At 40.7% G+C, this 25,320-nt stretch overlaps 1 protein-coding gene across 2 annotated transcripts in view; it reads right to left on the reverse strand.

Moving 5' to 3' along the window:
• Positions 1 to 25,320, reverse strand: part of RORA (RAR related orphan receptor A) — a 61,747-nt gene that overhangs the window by 14,417 nt on the left and 22,010 nt on the right. For both annotated transcript variants that reach the window (XM_030457053.1, XM_030457052.1), the window contains exon 2: positions 5,102 to 5,187. In XM_030457053.1, coding sequence (XP_030312913.1) covers positions 5,102 to 5,187 — 86 coding nt within the window. The remainder of the gene's footprint in view (positions 1 to 5,101; positions 5,188 to 25,320) is intronic.

Here is a 25,320-nt window from a genome sequence, read left to right on the forward strand (position 1 = left end):
CTGTACATTGTTTTTCACTCTTTTATTCAAGGCTTTGTTTCTGTGTGATGGAACTTCAGTATTTGTCAATAGGAAGATGATCATCACCGAGACTGGAAGTACTGCACATACTGAGCTCTGGTTTAGTGCATTTCCCCTAAAGAAAAACTGAAATATCATGTACATTTCTACCATTCCAACATCATGACTGATCCATCTGGAGGCGAAAACTCTTAGATAAGTAGATAGCTTAATTTCCAGTTCCCTCAGCACCCTGAGTAGTTCCTGTCACTCCAGGGCAGGTACACATGCACGTGCAATGTGATTCAACAGACAAATAGGATTAAGTATCGACTCAACATGTGACTTTGCTGATGAAGGCTCTGCCTCTCCATGTTATCAGTCCCTTCCCATTTAACAGTTGCACTGAAGAACATGCTCACAAATGAACAGTATGAAATCTTCTGCCACTGCTGTGATCCTGAAAGTCAGACTAATCAATGTGTAAAATGAACTTGGCCCAATAACCTCAAAGATCTATGTTTTCCTTCAGCTGAGACATACATATATTGAGTCTGTGTTGCCAGTCTGACATATTTTTTCTTTATAAAGAATAGTTTTGTCAAGCTGAAGATTATTTTTAGTACCACAATGGAGAAAATATGGGCATTTTGCTTTTCCAGATCTTCCCTAGAGACACAGCTGCTCAATATATTTTAGTGTACAATATATCAGCTAAGTTACAGCTTGAAGCTAAATTTTCAATAGAGCAGAAATGCCTGAAACAGGGGCCTTTAAAAGCATTTGTGCTTTACAAACCACAGATGTAGTAGAGTGCTTTTAAAAACAAACTGTACAATGTTATGTGGCTATGTTGAAAACATAAGCGGTATCTAAAGCACAAAACCCCTTGCCTTAGAACTTGGAAATTAATCTAAACTTGTGCAAAGCTCAGAAATAGACATATCTGAGATGTAGCACTGAATTAGCAATGAAGTTAAACAGTTTTTTACTTTCAGTGTTCTTCCATATTGTAATTTATTTGTGTGTTTTCTAATATTTTGGTCGTCCTTGGGCTCTCACATCATTGTAAGATGTGTGGAAGCCCCTGTTACAGGAGTCTTCTGTAAGTAAACATAGTTTCTCCCTAGATTTCCCCCCCTTTATTAGGAGAAGGAGACATGCTATATTCTGTTGTTCTATTTCCTTGCTTTTGCCAGAGGCACTGAGCTAGCTATAATTTTTCCACCAGGAAGGAGGTAGATGCATGCACAGAACACGTGTGTACATTCAAGCATTATGCAAACCAGCCCAGGTCGCACGCTCTTACTGCATCCCATCCATTATTACACATTCAGAGGATTGCATCATGGGCAGTGGACCCCTCTTGATTACACACATGAACAAAACCACTGCTGCACTAAAAACCATCCCCATGTCACACCACTAAACCCAGGTCTCTGGTGGCGAGTGTGTGAAGCTCTGCCTCCTCCTGAATGGTCCAGCTGGTTCTGATGAGGTATCATTGAGCTCTGTACGTCTGCCTTTTTTAGATGGATATATTAACATAGGGCCAGAAGAAGAGCAGAGCAGATTACAAGCCATAGTTTCATTTCAGAGTTCTATTTATATACAACACAATATATAGTTTTTCATATGCTGCCAAGAAATCTAGTTTGGGAAAAAAGGGCACAAGGACTTTTCATCTGCAACTCAGTCTGAGTAACAACTTGTTAAAGAAGGAACTTTGAAATGTAAATAGCAGTTTTCACCAAGTCTATTAATAGCTTTGACAGCTTCCCTGCTCAGTGGCTCGGTGTTACAGACATTTGTGCCTAAGCTTGCTCCTTAGTGGGGGAAAAGCCAGTTGTGCTTCCTGATATCCCAAATGGCAGAGCAAGGCTCCTGCTCCACTGCGGCACAGGCTGAAATGCTGATCTCATGTTTGGTCTTTTGACAAATTTTCATTTAATGAATTGATTCCTACAGTTCATTAACATACCCACTTCCACTTCTGTATACACATATGTCTTAATTAGCTGCTCATTGGCTGTTTAATTACAAGAAAACAGCTGACAGCTGCCTTGCTGCATCCTAATGGCAGACGTTTTGGAATGACTGTATGCAAGCTTGTGACAACAAAGGCTTATTCATAATCCCATGATTTATGGCTAATTCTTAAAGACTTCCACGTATCATTAAGTTTTGCAATATTCTGAGCAATTAACAATTAGTTGGGGGGGGGCATTCTTCTACTGTTTTCTAAAGCAAAGTACTGCCTATTTTCTTCCAAGAAATATCAGGAAAATAGTCATATGAAAAATGGGTGAACATTCAAATTGGATTTTTAACCCTCTTATGTTAATGAGCACATATTTTAGTTGCGAAGGGTGCTGCGACAATACTGTAAAATGTCTTTGTTAATAAAGTATCTGATAACATTATAGTGCCACCAAGAATGAAGAAAAAATGTTCAGTTTTACATATGTAATCCAGACAGGAGTGAGACTGTGTTTAACTGGTTATGCAAGGCTTCTGACTACCCTTTCTGTAGCATGGCTCAGCGCTTCTCAGCATGTTTTTCTTGAGGTTGGGTAGGCAAAATATTAAAACCAAAAACTTCCAAAGCATGATTTTGGGGTAAATGTTTACAGTGCTAATATGACACTCCACATTCAACAGAGTGATGAAAAATTGTTTAGTAAAGAAAGTGAATGAATGAAATCAATGGAGCAAAGCAATGCAAGATGGAAAGTGACAAAACACCTGGCATTCTGTGGAGTAGCAAACTGATTTGTTTGCTGTTACAATGAACAAGACCATCTTAGTTCTTAAAAGACAAAAGAGATTAAACTAGTACCTATAAACCTTTGAAAAAAAAAATCCAGAAGTGCCCAGAAATGGTTCTGTGAGACTGACTGCATGCAGTCAAGTATAGAGAGGGATCCCACAAATGCATTTGTGGGTCACCTGGGTATAAACTGGCACTGTTGACCGCAGAAGCAAGTAACTGCATCTGCAAATTAAAAGATACAGTCCATTAAAACCAACTTAATTTCAAACTATATGTGTCCATATGGCCTTCTGAAGCATTCAGGTATTTTCTGACAGTGCTGAACTGGATTCAGCTTTCAGCTATGAGAAAAGAACAAGAAAAAAGCATACAGAGCATATGGTTGTTAGCAGATTCCCACACCTAATGGCTGAAAAAGTACCCCATATAGATAGTAGGTTTTTCAGTAGTGCTACTACAATATTTCCAATCTTAGAATACATTTTTATTTCTCAGTTGTGGCACAGATTTTGTGCTATTCTTCATCCATGCTTCTGAGTAAAAGTCTTATATAGTTAGTGTTATTTCTCCTTTTTCTCCATTATATGTTGTACAGTGGGTATATCAGCAACAGTCTGACAGAAGACCTCTCTCATAAGTAAACTCAAAAAATAAGCCACAGGTGCCCTCCTAGATAAAGAATAAAAAAGGCCTGGCTAAAAAATGAAGAGGGAGGAAAGAGAGGTGTTAAATTTTAATTCTGAAAGGCAGATTCAAATTCACCCAAATATGTTGATGAGTTGCAAGTACTCAGTGATGTTTGTGCAAATAACTTCATAAAACCAGCCAGTAATATCATAACATGAAATAAAACTCCAGCAGCATTTAATTACATATCTTCAATTCTAGTTATATGAAACACAACATAAGAACAAAAACTGGTCAGAAAACTCAGTTATGTGAAATGCAAGGGTCAGACCTGTAGGAGTGCAGCGGGATTAGTGACAATTTCACAAGAGCTTTTCTGTGGTTTCATACATGATACAGATGAGTACTGCAAAATAGGTCTTTACAACTAATAACTTCACTTTAGATTTTGAATCAAGTTGGTTTGGGGCAGTAATTAGTATTTACACTGTACCAGTTAAGTTACCATTACTATTAAGTAACATTAAATTTCACACCAAACTGGAGTGAGAAATAGGAAGAAGAACACATCCCACACTTGGCTGTTGTGGATCATTCCTGACAGGCCTGGCTTGAGAGGGCAGCAGTGCATCTGTTCACTTCTGATGGCTGAGGCCCTGATCCTGCCATCTGATGCACACCGATGGGTTTGCAGCACCTGGGCAGAACTTCACAGACTTCTCTGAGACTGCTGGTGCAGAACATTGGCTCCAGGAATCAAGAGTGCAGGACTAGGAACTTAGGTTTTCATGTACTTTTTACAAAGGAAGGTGTAGCATAACAGAGAGAGCAAGGGAAGCATGCTCAAGCCTGCACAGATCATAGCCACAGAAAAGCTGGGGGAAAAAACATACCAGTGCACACCTGGCTCATCTGGCAGAAGCCAAGCTGTGCCAACTTTTGCACCAGCCAAAATAGTTCTGTTGGGTGAGACTTTGTTGACATTACTGTGGAAGAGCATAGCACAAACAAAACCCATCTGCTACAGTAGGGCATTTTTCATGCTGTCCAGGCCCTAATCATTTAAACTCTGTCACTACCTGCAGGTCATCTAGGCTCTGGCACTAAAGCATAGTATCAGGTATTTCTCTCCTGAGAGGGCAGTAACAGGAATGATTGCATTGCCAGGGACAGGCACTGCTTCCAGGAAGACCTGAGTGTGTTTAACACTAGTAGCATGTGCTAGTTGTGCAACATCACCTTACATGACAGATTTGTAACTGCAGCAGATTACAAAAGAAAATTAAGAGGTAAGAGAGTTTTGTCATATTTGAACACAGTTTCTTTGCAATTTAAAAAGCAAAAATGGAGAGGGAGATTCAAGAATGCCCCAAATTCCCTCTCCAGTGAATCCACAGAACAGATTCTTTGTGGCATGCTAAAAGCAGATCATCTTTCTGTACCTCTTCTGCTTATTCACAGAGAGACAGTTTATGGCAGATGTTAGACAACTGCAAAATTTTTGAAGCTTGTTCTGAAATCTGTGTGTGTGTCACAAAAATCCGTTTAAAACCCAAATAATCAGAAAACAAACTGATTTCATATTCTTTGCAGTCTACCGATCCACCTTTGGTGCAACACTTGCTCTTTAAAAGAGTAAGAGAAATAATAACTATCAAAAGGCTAAATGCTGTCTAAAGACTTAATATTTTAGAAGCTTACCTTGCAGCCTTCACATGTAATGACACCATAATGGATTCCTGATGATTTGTCTCCACAGATCTTGCATGGAATAATTTCAATTTGAGCTGCAACAGAAGCACGCAACCAGTTAATTACATTTTCTTTTAAACACCTTATAAAAGCATTCCCTGATCAGCATTTGTACAGTGAAAACTAATAACCTGCTAAACATTATACTGCATTAACTATTCATTGCTGAACTGCAAGGGTCCCCTAGAGCTTTGGACTAAATTATGGCTGCTCGTTATATAATAGCTTTTGGGTTATTAAAATGGGTCATTTGAGAAGGTGTTTAAGAAACCACAAGAAGGCTAGAATCAGCATTTCAAAGCCAAAAAGGAGAGTTCACATTTTGGCCAAAGAGCTACGACAACACTCAAATGGTTTATTCCAATCCTGTTCCTCTGAGAACATAAAAGAGCAATTTTGAAGTTTGTACTGTTTGAAATGAAAGCAACACCTTTACCAGAGAGTCACCATCATGCCATGTTCATGATGGTCAACATCACCACCACCAGTTCACATGACTGGCCAGTGGAAACAATAAGTAACAAGGTGAAGAGCAACTGCATTTTACACAAGAAATCCAGAATTCACAAATTTGAATCAAAAGGGAGTTACCAGTACAAATTTGTGTCTTTAGCTACCACAGAACAAACGAGGGAGGAAAAGACAGCAGTATTCTCGTCAGTTTACAAAACCCAAAGGAGCTGGCACAGTCTGGAAAATGCCAGAGATACGTGATAGAAAAGTCCTGACTTTTTATATTGAACTTCACACGTACAAAACGTAACTACTGAATTCAGTATAGTGTGTGATAAAACTCTGTGTGTCTCTACACCACAGCAACTTCCCATCCGGGCACACGGATTGGAGAAAGGATTCCTGCGTGCTCAGGATACCTCTTCACCTGCCAGCAGGTTTTGTTGGACAGGACCATGCTAAAACAGCACCTCGCGGTACTGAACCCAGCAGTCCCCAGTCTCCGTTTGCTTGCACATGCTCACAGAAGCACAGACTGTATCTATTAGGTGGATAACCAAGAAGTCCCAAGCAAGCCCCTTCCTTGCCCAGTGTTGTTAGGATCAGGCTACATTTTTTTCCTGAACTGGCTTAGTCAGTCAGGAGTACACATGCAACTCCTGCGGTGATATATTAAAGATCAGCAGTGGTGATCCCAAGATGTGTGACTGCTTCAAGTTTCTGACAATCCAGTCTGTGACAACATGCAAGACTGCACCTAGTACTGTCTTTCAAAGCAGTAGCTTAACTTCAGATGTATTCTTAACACTGCTTTCAAAAGTATGTCCATCTACAAACACTTCATTTTCTGTGCCATAAATCCCTAACTGATGGCTTATTAAACAACAGTCATCTTCCAGTGCTACTGTGTGCTCTGTTTCCTTGCAGCCCAACATCATAGCTCAGGATCAGGCCAAAAGTGTAAATATAAACTGGAAGACCAGACTGACTGCTCAAACACTCCTTCAAACTATTCTCCAGGAAACAACAAATGCAGTGATCAGAACAGCTGAGTAGTACCCAGATAGTATCTGTTTGCTCCCAGGAACCTAACAGCAGCTCAAACGCCCTGTTGAGGAAAGCAGAGCCCAACAGCTACAGGACTACACTGCTGTTTTCCTGACAGCTCTGCATCAGCAGCTTTCAAAATATTTTCATGCAGCAGGACACCACTTGCATCTGCTTCCATCATAAGGAACTTTGCATTCTGGACCTTTAATCGCCCACCCTCCCTGCAGTAACAAAACAACACGCTGAAATTAAAAGGTCTGTTCAGGACACTTAAGAAAGGAAATGCTTCTTCCCTGAAGCCCTGCAAAAAACATTTAAATTCCACTTTGCTCTCAGCTAACACATTAAACACAACAGAGCAGGAAGTGAACTAATAAAAGGGAAAAATAAATAGTGTACTATTTTACTAATGTGTTAGATTAATTATTAGTAGGGCATCATGTTTACAAACAAAGCTTCCAGCAGGAAGGGTAACATAAACCCACTTCACATCAACAAACTGAACACCAGGCTGAAATTCACAGAAACTCCTATTTGTCTGATGTGCAGTTCGAATTCAGAGAGCAATCCTGTGGGCAGATTCCAGAACTGACTCCCAGTTGTGCCTTTTCAATCTGCGATTATTTTTCCACTCTAGTGCAGTGAATCAGCAGCCTTCTCCAACTCCGTTGACAGAGCAGTGACAAGGCTTATCTCAGCAGCTACATGGCAATGTATTTTGTACATTTCACTTTTATATACATAATTACTGCCTTATTTTGAATAGGTATGATATAATTGGATTTTGTTTATCTACAATCTCCAGCACATGAGTTAAATTACCCATGGAGCCTGTCTATTTGATCCCTATTTCTAAGCAACAGGACATTTGCAGTGTTTCTGGAGCAATGTAATATGCCTTCAAAGCAATGGCCTAAAGCTGGGTTATTAACAGTCTAAAAGGTACCACAATTAGTCCCAAAAGCACTTTCCAGGGTGCTTTACTGTTAGAATAGAATCTCCACAGATTCATAGGCTCCAGCTGTGCCAGCATTTGCCGTATGAGCAGCAGCACCAAATCATGTGTAATTTTAGAATTCCAGATTTCCTTCTATTTACTACACCTTCAAGGTACTTAAATTTCAATTAGGCATGCAGCATTTAAAACTTAACTTAGCATTTCACTCCGAAATACAGGGCAGTGGGATGAAACTGGGAAGAGTAAATCGCTTGGGGCTGCAGCAACCAATTGTATTACAAATTAATGCACGGAAAGACATCAGATCAATTACTGATCCATGTGGTTGCTTTTGCAAAGCAGCTCATTGAAACAGAATCCCTGTCACAAGTTCATATACTTTCCATAGAGCATGAAAGGATTTTGATATTTTAAACTTACTGAATGCAAACGGCCTGTGCCAAGATTATGGATTTTTCTTATGACGGTGAAAATATTTTCCCCACTTTTAACTTTGACATGCAAATATGTACTTGCTAAAACCTTGTTCTTATGCAAACAAGGCAGGTGGGAAATATTTTTACATGTCAAGAATATGTTCTAACTTGGTTTCTCACATTCCCACAGTTACTTAAAGCTTCCTACTTTGCTCACATTAATTGTACCTGTTCTGTGCTTACATATATTTATATGGTGTATTTTCCAAGATTATATAAAATACTCTAATTCATGCTTTAGACTAGAATTAGCCTAAATTACAGTTTACAATTTCTGTTTCCTGGGGTGGTGCTCAGGCTGATTCTGGTTCATGCATGAGCAAATTATTTCTTAAATATGAATTGCAGAAAAAAAAAAAATCAACTCTTGTGGTTGCTTAGAAACCGCTACAGATACCCAGGTGACAGATGTAGTTTGTATTCCCAGATTAAAGGCCTAAGAATCTTTCACACCCTGAAATAACAGTGCTCCAGAATATTACCAAGGATGTCCTGTGCCAAAGGCAGCAATAAATAGGAATAAAAGCCCAAACAAACCACAAGAGCAACAAACACAAGCTCAAGCACAGAGACCCACTGCAAGCATTGAACAAGTTGCTACAGAAACAGCTCCTGAGAAAGGAGTGACCGTTCAGGGCTGGAGGTAGGAATCATCAGGAAGGCAGTGATGAGACAAACTCGCCTCCATGTAGCTATTCCTATCACTGCAATGTCTGGATAATCTTCCTTCTGCTGTAACATCACAAGATCTTCATTTCACAGAAGGAACATGGAGTGCAGACTCTGGGAGTGCAGACACTGCAAGAACTTGAGCCCAACTATTTCAGAGAAAAAAACTTGTGCTTTCCCCCTGAACCTTTTTTCTTCCTCCATCCACTGTGTCTTGACTTGGCAATTGTCTGGCAAATAGTTCTGGAATTCTTCAAGTACAGGACCATCTTCACCCAATTCCCAGTGAACATGCTTCCTGAGAGAGCACTGAACACTGTCTTTGGCTGGCAGCTGGAACAGACAAATACGGCTCATTCTCTGCAACTCCGGGTTTCACTTCTTTCCCCAAACCTGGAACAGTTTCACTGGGTTTGCCTGCCTTTTTCACACTCCCCTTTCCAACCAATCCATCTAGACAGCCTCTCCCTAACTGTTAATTCCTGCATGATGATATGCTGCATTATTCCTTGTCTGGATTGAGCAGAAGAGGAGGAAAGAAATCTAATTCTGTACTTGTAAGGAAACATTCTGCACAAGCTCATCGTTAATCTTTAGTTTCTTCCTTTCTGACTCCTCAGCACAGAGCCTGCAGGGCTAAGTAAAGTATGGGAAAAATTTTTTGCCAGTTCAGCCATTTAAGTAGAAACACACTGAGCACAGGGAACATGTTACCAGTCCACCCCAAAGGATGCATTTTGCAAAAGAAAAAAATACTTTCCAAAGACAGTAGTTTCTTTCTTCCCCATTAGTATGTCTCAATTAAATGTTTGCTCCTTGTGAATAAATTCTCAAGATAGAATAAGTTTTTTTCCATTCCTCCTCCTTTAAAACTATTATTTTAAAAGTCTACATTCACACAGATGACTTTTCCAGCTCACAACAGATAAGAAACCTCAGATTTGGTATCCTGGGATGGGCTCTTCAATTGAAGCAAAAAGTTGGTCCCCGTTCCTGCCTTTTAGCTCAAGTCAGCTAAGTGGATCTCACATATCTTAGAAGTTAGGTATTTAGCTGAAATTTGCTTCGTTTGCTTCAAGAAAGTGAGACAGAAAAAGGAAGAAGGGGAATGATTCATCTCATTCAAGACAAGCAAGATGAACTCCAAGTGGAGACGCCTCCTCTCCACTCACCAGAGAAGGAATTTAATGATAGCTTAATCACAAGCCTAACTTTTAGAAAGTGAAAGTCAGGGGAATCCCACTGCCTCTTGCTGTTTCTGAAAAAAAATTAGCATTTTCTCCAAAGGAAAAGCCGTGTAGGAGATGCTCCCTTCCTCTCTTGTGGTACACAGGGTCACAATCAGCTGTGTACACTGGCACCACAGATAAGAGCACTTCTATGGGCATCCTCATGACATCTCCCAGCCTTCAGCTCTCAAGGCAGCAATAGCAAGAAATTCCAGGTATACATGTTCCTTTTTCACTCAGTGAAGATGGACTGAAGCACACACTGGTTAGTCTGCCAGACTGGTCACTGTTTCTTGAAATCTCTCTGGGCACTGAGCATCCTTCTCCAGCCCAATGGCTCTGTCAGGAAAGCACCCTAAACAAAATTGCCAGCTGAGCTGAGGACTTTCCTTGAGGCTAGATGTGGGGTAAATGCAACAGCAAGGGCTGCAGCTTGCCTCTCCTGGGTCTCAGGGTACTGCTTAAGAAGTTATCCTTTCTTTGATTGCAAGACAGGTTTAAATTACTTGTGCTGAATGTGGCTGGCCTGTCTCTCAACTTGCAGGGAATTGCATGTACAATTCTGCAGCTAATGCAGAAGGGCTTCAAAATAAATATGATACAGACACAAACTGGGCTAACCTGCTTCTAAAGGGATGCAGTTTGTGCCAGACATGACTGCTAGGGTTCTTTGTAAGTATATTGATTAAATTAGGAGGCATACATATTCACTGACATATTCATACATATTCATTGACTCAAACAAGGGTACTGCATGTAATGTGGTATTTAAAGCAACATAATATCTGATCACAAACTGAATTAACAAGGAATGATTTTACTATATAATATTCTAATCTTCCTGCATTTTCAGCTTCATTACCTAAATAATTTGCTGTCATGTACCCTAAGTAATTTGAGCTGGCTGCAAATGACTTGCCTCAGAACACCTGCAGCTCACAAACACTGCAGTTCGACTGAGCTGAAAGCCAGGGGCAGCACAGCTCTGCCCATGCCATTAGCACACTACATTAAGTGACCATCTGTCCACTCACATATACTAAAATACTTAAAACCCCGTATACTTTTAAGGGTGAAGGCTGGTTGGAAGAGCTCTGAAGCATTTCTAGAACACACAGTATTTTGACCAACAGCTGAGGGACTGTACCTCCCCAGTCCTTGCACCAAGGTTTGTTTATTTTGTATACAGTCCCCACCGTACCAGCATCCTGGCCAGAAGCAGGCTCACTGGAGACTGCAGTGCTACAGCCAGTAACAAGTAGCTCCCAAGGAGAGATAACAGCCTGGTATTCCACAGGTTTTTGTCTCATGACTGCATTTCCTGGGGCCAGTAAGGCTGAAATTGCAGCAGAAGCCATCCCAGCAAGCGGTGCATTCCTTGCATCTCCCTCTCCTTCACAGCTTCTCTCCTCTCTCTAGCTGAGCTCAGGCTGTGCAGCATTCCTCAGTGGAGGATTAGTTTGGGATCCTTCTGGGTACATTTTTCAGTTTTCATGAAACATGTAGGAACACATGTTAGGGACTGATGATGCTCTTGAGCTTGGCTGAAATGGTTTTGGAAATGAGGAGGATTGGGATGATAGGCAGAAAACCAGACAAACACAAGCAACCTCTCCAAGACTTGTTTCCTTAGGAAATCACACTAGTAATAAAATAAAATAAATACTGAGGTTATCCTGGTACAAATCCTTTGAAGTCTGTGGGTGTGATGGGTGGAGTAGAAATGAACATGGCCACCAAAGTATTAATTAAAAGTAAAGTATGAGCAACACCTCAAACACATAAGGCAGAAATGTTGCAATGCCAAGACTAGATGTTTGGGCCTGAGCACAGCTGGATCCCTCTTAGTAGGTCACTTGATCCTGTGCAGCATTCCATAATGAGAGAAACATTCAGCCTCTAAGAGTACTAAAGGAGATGCATGATAAACAGTACGGAACCACTAGGAATAAATCTAAATTCTTTCAACCTCAGTAACTGATTTGGACCCAAAGGGAAGAGTGCAGTAAGAGCTCATATTCTCATGCCAGGGTCACTGTTAAATACTTTAAGCCAAGAAATTTTACTTACACAAATTTTAAAGAACTAAAGCTTGGCTGTTAAATGAAGCACTGGCTTCAGCATAGACACTTGACTGCCTGATGACAAAAAGATATATGGAAAATGGCTCTGGATTCTCTAACAGGCAAAACTTTCTGTGAATTGCTTGTGCTGAGGTCTCTTGCATATTTTTGATATTATATTGAAACAGGAAATTATGAAAAACCCTAAAGGATCATTGTAATATAAATTCTTACTAAGCAAAAATAAAGTAGATAAATCCCAACACAAACAAACTAGGACTTCTGCAAGTGTTTTGTAGCACAAAGAAATGAAAAACTGATTTAGGTTTTCAGAGGAACTCGTATGTTTGCTCCCTCTCAGTCATGTGTGCAACACTAAGCTTCCCATCCACAGCACTCTTATCTCTCTTTCCTGTCTTGCCTTTATACATCCAGGAATATTCTCATCCTTTTTTTGATCCAGCAATGCAACACTGTATCACCAAGCAACTCAAGACATATTTTCCTTGTAATTTTGAGGAAAAAAGGACTAACGATCTAGCTTGCAACTGAAAACTAGATTGTTTGATTTCCCTTGTTGAAGGAATGACAGGTAGAGACAACTCTAGTCCCATTATGAAACCATACCACAGACCAAACTGTAACACCAAACAACTGAACTACAAGCCCGGGCTCAAAATAATCAGGACTGCCATATCCGGATGTGTTCAGTTGCCCAGGAGCAGAGACTACTCTCAAGTAGCTCTTGAGAGAATCAATCTTTCGTTACTTCCCAGGGCACACAACTAACATCTCCCCTGTTTATGAAGTCCAGGGAATTCCAAAAGCTCCAAGTTTGTCACTTCTTTCATGAACTTAAACACAAATCATGAATATGGCTGAAAGGTCCACCAAGAGGTGTAAACTGCAGCAAGGTAGAGAACAATCTAGTTGGAACTAAATGATCTTTAAGGTCCCTTTCAACCCCAGCTCTTCTACGATTCTATAACAATACTTTCTCTTCTGAAAAAGTAGAACCAAAAAAACCCGAAGCACAGATTCTGAGTATAAATTTATCTTTGGATGGTGGATGAGAAGATTAATGCACTAGACACATCACCCAGGCCCAGCAGCAAGATACTGTAACCAAAGTTAGTGGCAAAGACCAAGAAACGGTAAAGAGAAAGGGAGAAATGTTGTTATGCAATGTGCTGTGCAGTTCAGACCCAAAGTATCTGAAGATGAGTTGGACTATGACACTTCCAAATTACATAGCATTTTGTCCCATAATATTTTGACCTCCCAGTTGCTGGAGAATCAACTTTTAACCATTTTATTCCCCTCTGGTAGAACTGATAGTAGTTACACTGGCTACAATGAACACAGTTTGGAGTATGATCAATGTGAAGACCAGACTTAATGCTATTCTTGTTAAATAAAGCAAGTCAGAAAAACAGTTCTTCACAAACCACCCATGCAGGTGCTGCCATCATGTGACTCTCTCTAATGAAACATACTATAGTTTTAATCAAAGCCCTGAACCTCAGTCAGTAAGAGCTATAATCTCATTGTAGGGTCAATTTGCTGTATGACTGAGGATAGCCAGTTGGCATCTCATTTTCTCTGTATAATCAGAGAATCCCTGCCTAAATCTACCATTGGTGACTGGTGCTTACTGCCAGATCTTGGGTCTTGGTCTTACAACCCAAGAAACCAGCGAGCAGACCTCCAGACAAACAGATCTCCATCATCTGCACTGCTGAGGTAAAGGTTGCCACAAGAGTAGAGCTAGTTGTCTGAATTTTCTTAGTTTTCTTTTTTAAAATTACAAAACAAATCTGACAGCTGTAATTACACAGATAGCAAACATTGCTCTCAAGGAAATTACACAAAATACAAGTTTTAGAAGCAACATAGGTGTGAGCTATTATCCCAGTAGCTGTCAACACAGACTTCTGCTCCAATTTGCTACTGCATTTATTCAATAAGCTGCAAGGTAGTGCTTATGTCAGTCCACACTCTGTATCACAGGATTCTGGAGCTCGCTCAGGTTTTGACATCCCTAATTTCTTCCTACAGAAAACCACTAACCTTGGGTATTTGTGAAGAACACCTGCAGCAGGAGCATAAGTTGGGGCACAGTTCTGCTATGAGACAATCTGTACCAAGCTGCTGTGCTGCTAGAACAAAGTAATTGATATTGTCTGTCAAACAAAAAAAGGTGGAAAAAAGTAAGCTGATAGCCCAAGACGCATCTGCACTTCAAGGCTGGGAAAGCAGCCTTACATGCTCAATCACATTGAGATTTCTCAGTCTTTGCAACTTATTTTTCTCTTACACAAACCCTTCTACATTTCTCCTTCCTAGTGGCTGCATGTTGGGCTTTTATTTTGTAGTATTAAAGGAGAGGATAACAGAGTGGAATCCACAGAACATATTTCAGAATAACTGTTAATTGCTGGAGCTGACTGGCCAACATGAAATGCATTCTCCCCCATCTCACAAAAAAAATTGTATGAAAAGCTTAAATATATTTGTACTTCTGTCCAGTTTCCCAATTCTTTGGAATAAACTACGAAAGACTTGATTTTAATACAGAAAGTGTTTTGATAATGCAGCATTTTGGAGTGACAATCTCAATTTCCTCTGACTTTGCTCCATGGATTAATGCACAGAGTCCTCATTTTGTATCAAATTTCTTACTCTCAAATACTGGCTCTGGCCTTCTGAAGACTGGCATTTGTTAACTCCAACACTGTCCTCCCATCTTTTTTGTTCCTAATTAAATGTATCAGCTTAGAGGAACACCTCAACACATCTGTTCATTTGCTCAAAGTAAAGAACTTCCCAACCATTCATCATTTTTAAGCACCACTTCACCAAGTCATCTAGAAGTATAACAGCACAACCATCTTTACTTGAATTATTTTTCATAGGTTACAAACAGCCTCAAAGGATCAGCACTTGGAAGGTGCAGCATACAGCTACTGTATGCAAGATTATGGGAGTAATTTAGTTGCTAGCTAAATTACACTGGCCTTCATTAAGGAAGCATCTTTTACTAGCTTTTCAGAAGAGTGATAAAAGGGTACTTACAGAGTCTTAGACCTCCTTTTATACTGTATGATACCTTAGTCACTTGGGCTTTTTAAGAAGCTGAATACATTAGTGCTATCCATTTGCTAAATTTCATCTCAGTTCGATGGTCTTGTTAGGCAGCTAGGACAACACAACAACTACAGTTATGAGATCAAAACAAAAGCACTTAGGAAAGCTAATCACTTGCAACATAATGCCAAAATTATTAGCAATTTGAACTAAATTCATTAATAAGGTGACAGGTTTCTGAATTGTTAAAGGAACATTAGGTCAGTGAGACTACAGCACCAGTAACTGTGCATAAGGCTGCAGCTCCAGTCCTCTACTCACATGCACGTAGCTTTCAGATCAAGCATTAATAATTCCTGATACTACAACTAGGAGGGTGTCTCTGATGAGCATCACACACTCTCCATGAGATGCATATCCAACCAAGTCAAGTTCTACTTTGTTAGCTCCCTGGAGATAGCAGTCATGTGTGGAAAGCAGTGTGGAAACAGGCATATGGAACAAATGCAGAAGAGCCAACAAACCCAATCAAGTAAGAGTCCCTTTAAACAGTGTTATTCATGATTCAGCTTTGTCCTGCCATTTTGCCAGGCTGCACAAATTTTATTCAGGGTTTGGCCTTTGCAGACATTGCAGGATCTATCACTGCCTGTATTGAGAAATGGGACTTTGTCCTTACTAGAGAGCTGCACTTGGAGGAAAAACCACTCAAAACCTTTTTTTACTTCCAGAAAAAAAACAGTTGCAGGGAAAAAAAGTATTTCACCCAGGCTAGAAACTCCATCATTCTCAAGTGACTACATCTGCATTTTTAAGATATTTTCTTTTTCTTTTTGGCTGTACACGAATCTGATGTCATTAAAAAGGCTTCCTTTGATGCTGTATGCCAAGTAGAATCATTAGTTTCTCACAAAGGTGTGCTCTAAATGTCTGGTTTAAATTTTCATTTTCAGATGATTCATCTAAGAGATGAACAGTAACAACCAAAACCAACTTCAGAACTCTAAATAGTTAGAAGCCATTTAGCTGCAATCACTCATTTATTAACTCCCTCCAACACCTCCTTGCTGGATTCACATGGCTGCCAATACCAAGCATGAACTCTGCAACTCCTGCTGTGATATCTGGCTATTAGAACCCACAACCAGATTCCCTCAAAAGACAAGGTTATTTTGAAGTCTGTATCCTGCATCTTTCTAGCTGATATGGGGTCACCTTTTTGATCCAAGGATCCTTTTCATCACCAGTGTTTGTGTGTTGTTTTGTCACAGCTCCTCTCTAGAGGTCATTAGAAGGTTAATGAAACTGAGGGACACTCCAGAGGAAGCCACACGTAGCTTCACCTACTCCTCAAGGTTTTGAAGGAGGGGAGCACAAAATACATGGATTATACCCAAGTTTCCTCCACTTAAAAACAGTATCACTGAAGTCCAAAAGCTATCAATGGTTCACAGCCAAGAATGTTTCCTGATACATAACGGAGACTCTAGAAAGTACAGACATTATCGAGAACTTGCAATCTTTTTTGTGATTTATGGTCAAGTATCTCCTCAACAAATAACCATGTTTTCCTCTCATAAAAAAGATTCTTCTTTAAGCTCTTACCCCATCTCTACAGGCACAATATTAGTGTGTATGTGGATTCAAGATGAAGGCTACATCACTTCTACAATAACTGCCTAGAAGACAGGCTGGACAGTGAATAAATCACACAGAGTATAGTTTTTTTGTCACTCTTCAATTACACCCATACAACTTCTCTGAATACCTAATTATACTGCTTTGAGGAGGAGACCAGCACACTTCCCCACTCATTGACAGCTCAAGGCAATCTGGGCAGGGTGTGTGCACACTTGCCAGACCCTGTGCAGAGTCTGCAGACAGATACCTTGCACACTTGCACACATTGCACTAGGTGTGGGCACACACACTTCTTCCTAATGACAATTTCTACCTGCCCACAGCTTTCACACCAGAGCCTCCCGTCACCTACAGCAGCCTTTACAGGCATTTCTGTCATGCTGCAAACTGACACCCTTCCCCTTCTCCGCATCCCTGTGGTTTCATGGTGACAGAGCTTTTTCCTTTGTAATCTTAGTGGTCCTTCATTGACCTGAATGAAGTTACATGATGGTCTGTCACCTTTGTGAAGCTGGCTGGGGCTGCCTTGTTGGGCAGGGAGGGGGGGGGAAACTGTGGGAAAGTGGCCAGCTCTCTCAGCCAGTCTGCAGCCAGGCACACCTTTTCTCCTTCCTCAGATGTTCTTTTGTAGAAGGGCACAGGAGGAAAAAACTATGACCTGTCCATAAAAACAGCACCAGGAGTGAAAACATTCAGGATGATACCAGAGGAGACAGAAATTTTATAGACTCCGGCTTACAACAAAATAAAACCATCAGTCTATCAGTCTCAGAAACACTCCACTCCTGCCAGAAAGAGGTTTTTTCCCCAAACACATTTTTCAAACTTTGTTACAGTGGTGTCCCCCACCAGCTATGCTCCCACCATTGCTTAGGACTGGTCTCTGTTTCTGTGCTTCTTTATATCCTCATAATGTCTGCATGTCCTATCCTCACCGTCTGAAAACCATCTTCATTTTGTGACAACGATCATAAAAGAAAAAATGCAGTTGCCCACAAAAATGTTTCAGAAAATTACAAGCTTGTGAAAAGGTCTAGCAAAAGCTCTTCATTTCCCCACAACTAGATTAGGTGCTGCAGCCTTCATTAAAACCCTTTCTTTTGCTTACTTACTTCACAGCATTCAATTTCCTGCCTCTCAGCGATTAGACCAACAGAAAGGTAGTAGATAAAGCAAGTTTGCTTGCTATTTCAAACACATATATTAATGTTTTATGCTTAAAAGGCTTTCAAAGTGTCTTCAGACACTGATTAACAAACATCCTACGTAAAACTGTGTCTGAGGTCAGACTGTGGCAGGAGTTATGTGACTGAAACTTACTACAACAGCTCTACTGCAATGCTGTATGCACAGGACACCTCCATTGCATACATTAAGGAAGCTTAAAGTTAAGCCCACATATTTAAACACTAACAAAGTCTACTTAATGGCAGTCTTCAAAATGACAGTGGCCTCCTAATCTGCTGGAGATAAAGAAGTGCCAAGATTAATGATTACATAAGTGCATCACAGAGCCCAGAAACAATAATCAGCTCTTCTGTTGTTATTTGTGTACAAAGGCTATTAGAGTCATCTGACATTCCAAAATCCAATTTGAAGTTGTTAAACCCCTTTCACGTACTTACTTGAGGTTGAAAAACTGAGAGGTTCGAAAAGGGAAAGGAAGGGCTTGATTTCCTAATTCTTTTCCCCTTACTGATTTTGCTCTAAGCCAAATCTCTCTTGAAGAAATGCAAGAAAATAAGCTTTTAAACAATGCCTGGAGTAACCAATATCGCTGTTGAAGGAATAATACCAATAAAACCCTAACACGCTTAGATAGCAAATTTTAAAATACTGCCTACAAGCAAATCAAGCAACTTCTACAGGAAAAGACACCACTGAGTTGAAGGTGTCACTGACATCAGCTGTGCAGCTCTGATAATAGTGGTTGTCTTCAGCACATCAGCAGGGCAAGAAACCTAAGGTGATCAGGAACTACACACCCATCTCAATCCAGTAACTGACTCAGTGAGTCCACACAATGGATTATTTTTCCACAAAAATCTTGGAAAATTCAAAACACCCCGTTTCGGATGAAAGACTGAAAAGGAAGTTGAGAAACATAATAAACAAAATGGTCATCTTCTGTTTCCTACATTGCTCTTCCAACTCCACAGGCAACACAGAGAAAGGTAAAGGAAAAAATCTGGCCATGTCCCTGCTCTCTGCATCTGCCAGTGGGACAGCCTGGCAGCAGGAGCTCTGGCAGCACCGCTCCTGCAGCGGGTGAGCAGGCACACTGCACATCTCATGTGCCTCTCTGGGGAGAGCTGTCAATTACAATCCCATTTGTAGAACAAATTGCTGCAGCCCTGAATGCTGAATTCTCCACTGCCTTCAATATTCACAGACAGGGCAGCTAATCAGGCCCTGGCTCTCAGGCAGGAGGGGCGTGCATGGCAGACAGACCAAGAGACCAACTGCTGCAGCTTGATCTTGAGGGTGATGAGCTGGGCCTTGTGCTGCAAGGACAGCTCCAGAAGCCGTTCCCCATCAGGGAACTGGCCAGCCTGGGAGCACCCAGCCTCCTGGGCTCATGGACACCACTCTCTCAGCTTTGTGGCAATTCCCTCTCCTTGTATGGAGAGAGAGGCAAGGGGACAGCTGTGATTCAAGATGCTGAAGGGGATCACAAGAACGCAGGTAAAGGAAGGGCAAGGTGCTGATCATCACAACTGAGCCTGTGAAGCAGCACATCCGAGGCAGACTCCCTCCTTCCCTGTTATGACACCAGTAGTAAACAGCCTCAGCTTCTTGTACCGCAGAACAGAACCATTACAGACTACGTGCATAAGTTTTTCCTTTAAGGCTGTGAAGTGATTTTCTACTGTTCCCTAAGGTAAAGTCAATTAAGTGATAACTGCATCTGTGCAGAGAATATTCAAAATGCTAATACCCCCACCCAGATAACTCTTCAATTCTGCCTGCTTATTTATCTCCAGCTCTTAGTTAGAAATTATTGCCATGAATGCTCCAATGCCTTCACTCATTATCTTTGCAATCCTGCTTCTTCCTAACCAAAAGGCAAAAAGCACAACACACAAGAGCTGTACCACTCTGACCACACACACTGGGGAGTAAAATGATACAAGCAAAGAAGTATCAGATAATCTCCTGTGGTGTAGCTACTGGCATATTTTGCTACTCCCAGAGTTCAGCTTTTCATCTAACCTGCAGAGGTAAGAGAATCTGTTATGCCATCAGAGGCTCACATCCTCTAGAAATAACAGCACTTTGCATCATGAATTATCTAACATGATTTACCACTTAAAGAAAAGAAAAGCTATCATGTTCGGTGTGCTATTTGGCCACCAGTTTGTAAAATTTTAATGTTTGTTATCTCTGCAGTGGAGATAACACAGTGCTGGTCTCGGGCACCCGGCTCTAAGATGGCTTCCTTAACAGGGAATGACTCATGTTACAGTGTCTCTGGCCCCTACGCTTTTAAGTGAAAAAAATCCCCACAACAGAGCTGAAAAACCCAGTACTGAAAACAAAGGAACTTGATGATGTGCTGACTTGTCAGCAACATCTATATGAATGCCCTAATACTCTTCATTTCTAGAAAGAACTAAATTGCAAAATGGCCAACACAAACCTAACAGCATACCCACAGCTCGTGAAGTCTGACAGTACAATAATGAGAAGACAATCCCATGTCCCACAGAACAGGGCAGAAGACACACACTGGTTAGAATATGAGTAAGAAGAGGAGATCACAGAATAAAACTATTAAGTTTTAAATAATAAAATTTAATAAAACGATTAAGCTCCATGCATTTGACACAGTAAAAGGAAAAGCCCACCTTGTTCTTCACATGACTAACACTAGGCTCTATAGGACAACTTAGCCAAAAAGGTAGAAGCTGACAAGTGGTGAATGTACTGGATTTGTGTTTCCTCAAATAAAGAAGGCCTGTTAAAAGTTAGAAGAAAATAATAGAAACATCACCTGTATTATTGCAATGACTTTATCCAAAGACAATCCAAACCATTCAGTAAGCTAAGCTTCATCACTTTGTAAGGACAAGAAAGCAATCTTGTAACCAGAGCTGAGTGAGGTGATACAGTAACTCACCAAGAATGACAGACTTATCTCTCAACCCTTTCAAGATGATCTGTACCCATCATTCCTGCTGATGTTTCTTTCTACACAGCATCAGAAAACAGACAAGAATGAATGCCAGGCAGCTCCCAACTTGCAGTTTTCACACTGTACTATTTCAAAAGTCTCACACACACAATCAGTTACTATACTGCCCTTGGTAAATACCCAAAAATGTAGGAACTCCTCCGTTCCTACTCTCACAAGAATACTTGCAGCATAACTTTGATTATCCAAAGCTCCCAGGGGAGAAATGGAAGCAGAGATAAGTGGGGGAGCAGCCAGAAATCTTCTGAGAGTAGTGGAAATGAAAGGAGAGGAAATAAACTCCACAAAGAAGAACTGTTGGCTCAACTCAGCCCTAAAGTTTCCCTATTCCTGAATGGAGCATTCATTAAGTAAAATAAAGCAAGCATTTCAAATGACTGTAAAAACATTTGACAAAGTGAAGAATTATTGTTCATTTTGGTACTTGACTCTCCAAAGAGAGACAGATGATGTTCTTACTGTAGCAATTTAACCAGTGGCACAGCTGTAGCAATGCCCCAGTAGCATCTGAATAGTTAAACAAGAAGCCAGATTCTTTCCAAATCTGTTTCCCAAAGTATTATTCAGAAAACATTGCTAAAAGAAGTTCCAGACTGAATAAAAACCACAAACAGATAAATCACATGCCTGAACATCAGGCCATAACATCTATGCAGAAGAAATTTGTTTGGGGAGTTGTGGGTGCTTTACACAGAAAGCACAAGTTTTTATTTATATTATTGCAGCACAAGTTAATGCCAATTAAGTAGGAGAGTCACTTTGGATTTAGCACAGAACCTGGCCCAGGGCACTGGCACACAGAATAGAAATAAATACTAATCATGCTTGCTCACACTGAGAGGATTAGATAACGACAGACGTAGGAAATTAAAACCACAACAAGATGACCCCACGCTCATGATTTCCCTGTTGTACCAGATCAGTCAATATGAATAATCGACAATGTAAATTGAAATCCTCAGATAAAAATAATGGTTTTACTGCTTTATTTCTCTTCACTTGCACATAAATTGAGTTGACTATCCCTGACAATACCAGGGTTTAATATTCTAAACACGCTATCTCCTCTAACAATGCCTGGAATAGAAACAAGCTGCTGAGCCAGATCCTCAAGGGGTGAAAATCAACATTGCTACACTGACTTCAGTGGAAGCGCATTGATCTCCACCAGCTAAAGCTTTGGGCCCTAGTGGGCAATTAGGTTTCTATTATATGCTAATTTAAATAATGTACCACAGCACATTTGCTGTACAATAAAGCAAGCCTATGTTCTTCAACAGAGAAGGACAAGCATGTGCTGTGGTACGATGAGAGTTATGGATTCTGGTTTCAAAGAGCAGGATGAAGTTTCGGTATAAGCTGCTCCTCATAATAACATTTTTAAACCTGCAATTACTCATACTATGCTACCTCAGGAAGCCTGTAATTATTTAGTAAGTTCTTACCAATGTCTAGTCTAGATCATAATTGCTAACACTGCCTCCCTCAAAGGAACTAGCAACTGTGTTAGAATCTGTTTTTGTTAGGTTCCTACTACACAAAGTGGCTGTGCTGTAATATTACAATCTGTTTCCAGAGGTCAGCCACAATGACAACAAAAAGAATTCCAGGGGGTCATAGGATAGTTCAGGTGAAAAGCTATCCCTCTGTGAAAAAAAGTTAACAGTTTTAAAAGAAGTTTTTTTCTCTTCTGTAACATGCTTAAGTATAAGAAATCCTTCTTTCAGTCACTTTTTCAAATGCCATTGGCACCCTTCTTCCTGCTTTCATCACCAACAACCAAGTTATAAGCATGCTGAGGTACCTACTTAAAAAGTTTTCTGGACTTATGATGTAGTCAGGATGAGGGCATCACTCCATGCTGAAAGGTTCTCCTATGATGCAGTCCTCCAAGCGGCACAGCAGGATTCGATCCCTGCCCTCTTTTGAAAGCTGAAAGCAAACCTGGGCACAGCCATCTGGAAGCTCTCCAAACACTTTTGAGAGAGTGATCAGCAGAACAGAATATACGGTTCTCCTCCCGTATATTGTGTCAAAGTCAAAGCAGAAGGCTGCTGGAGATAACACTCCAGCTAAAGACTATAAAACATGCAAGTAATTCCAGTTTCTCTTGTTTTCTGTGGGCTCAAGGCAGAAAAGCAAAGTAATATGGGCTCATGTAAGTCAAAGTGGTGCAAGGTGAGATGTAGCATTAAGCTTGGAATGAGTGATTTTCTTTTCCAAATGTACTTATTCTGGTAACAGTGCTCTCCTCTGGATGCATTTGTACCTCCTCAGAAACAGTTTAATTTAAAACAGAAAAAAAACTTCATGTAAGCTAAGCATTTTTCATGATAGCAGCCACACAGTAACTTGCCACACAGGGAAGATCTAAAACGTCACCTGAGTAAGAACTCATCCAAGGCTTTCCCTGAGCTCTGCACTTCTCAGCTGCCCTGTCACCTTTGGGTGGGCTCTGCAGACATGGGCAAAATTCAAAGCATGCAATCTGCACTCACACAGCAAAAGAACTTAGAACTTACTTTGCTTAAATTTTGATTCTATGTACATGCCCAACAGGGAAGGGAATGTACAGACTCAACTCCCTTACCCCTTTTCCCCTGGTGCTTGTATACAGAGAGTGAATGAGGGAAGGACTTGGGTGAAACTGTTCTTTGGGGGATTAACTTTAACCTGAATCAGTTTCCTGATTTAATTCCCCATGTGACTGAGGAGATGCTGCTTGTGCTGGCGCAAGGGAGGGGTACGTTTGTTTAGCAATGCCAGCTTACAGGAGGTTAAAATACTCACAGAACTAAGCTGTTAGACTGCTAAATTGGTAAGAGGAGATCTGGGGTAGCAGGCAGAAGGACAAAGAACACAGGGTTGGTTTTCCAAGAAACAGAATAGTCTATGAATAAGTCATGGGTTTCTATGTCCAGTATTGCTGTGAAACTTAAAGCAAGCTGCTTATTTGATGTGTCAATTCCTCAGCTGTGAAATGAGGACAACACTTTCTTACATCACCGAAGTGTCGTAAGTTGAAAATTAATGACTGAGGCACTTGGACACTGGTGCTGAGGGCCAAGTCAGTCTGTAGCTGCAAGAGTGCAGTGATTAGTGACAGGGAGGGGCTAAGGAATCAACATATTATTTTTGGTGGACTATTTCCTTAGAGGATAAATGAGAGTAACTGCTACTTACTTGATTGCAAGGAATTGAAAGAGCTCTCTGTAGCTCCCTTGTGGGTGGACACTGAACAATTAAATAGCTATGACCTAATTTTAGGCAGAAAGCTAATGTCACAAGGAATTTACAGGGAGGTGTCTTCTGTACATGCAAAAATAATTGCACTGTGGAAGGATAGTTGAATAATGTGTTAATTTAGCTGCACAACATTCAGGGATAGACAGTATCCCATTGTCCTTCCTCATATTCCCAATTCCAAAATTTCTAACCATAGGGGACACAACTATCGCACAAATTATCATGGGATTAGGACTGAAAGACATTCTGTGAACATACTACTGCCAGCATCAAAACAAGGAGGTCAGTTTAAGGAAAAATTTATAGAAACAAGAACAAGGGTGGCAGGTAGCATGGTAATAATATCTCACCTTGTGTGAGAGAAACAATGGCATATCCCCCACTGAGTTTTCTATGGTGCCCATACACAGCAGTGATACTGGAAGGCACTTGTTTCTGAGGTACCATCACGATGCACACAGAGCCATCACACACTTCGATTCTAAAAGAAGCTGTTCCACAACAGCTTGTTTTCCTTAAAACCCATCCTTTCCCTCAAGCCTGAAAATTTTCTTGCCTTCTTTCAGAGGAATACAGGAAACATTCATTCCTCTTGGGCTAATGCAAGATTGCTGCCACGGGATTGAGAAAATCTGACTTTAAGTCCCTGTGCTGTCACAAGGATTGTGCACAAGAGCCAGGGCAAGTCACGTATTTCTCACAGTTACGTGTGCATCTAACTTGTGTGAGATGTGTAGGTCTCACTGAAAACAGTGAGAGCTAAATGATTAAATAGTTTCATGGAGTTTCATACCGTTCCATAATTCAGTCTATACCTGTAGAACATTAGGACTGGCAGTTTCCTCTCTGTGAGGATCCCTTAACTACTGTATTGTGCTTGAACATATCAAGAGGAACAGAAGCCAGGTAGCTGCTTATAAAGGGTAGTGACCCAAGTCTTACTGAACTTAGTATATCTGAAGAGCTTATTATGCCCTTGCTAGATTAGAGAACACATACTCAGAACACAAAGAGAAGGAAAATAACAATCCACCAAAGGAGCTTTAAAGCTGAAATACCAACCTCAGGATTTCAGTTCCTGCTTTATGAGTCTGAAACATC

Source organism: Calypte anna, chromosome 10, assembly GCF_003957555.1.
Source record: "Calypte anna isolate BGI_N300 chromosome 10, bCalAnn1_v1.p, whole genome shotgun sequence".
Classification (NCBI taxonomy): Eukaryota; Metazoa; Chordata; class Aves; order Apodiformes; family Trochilidae; genus Calypte; species Calypte anna.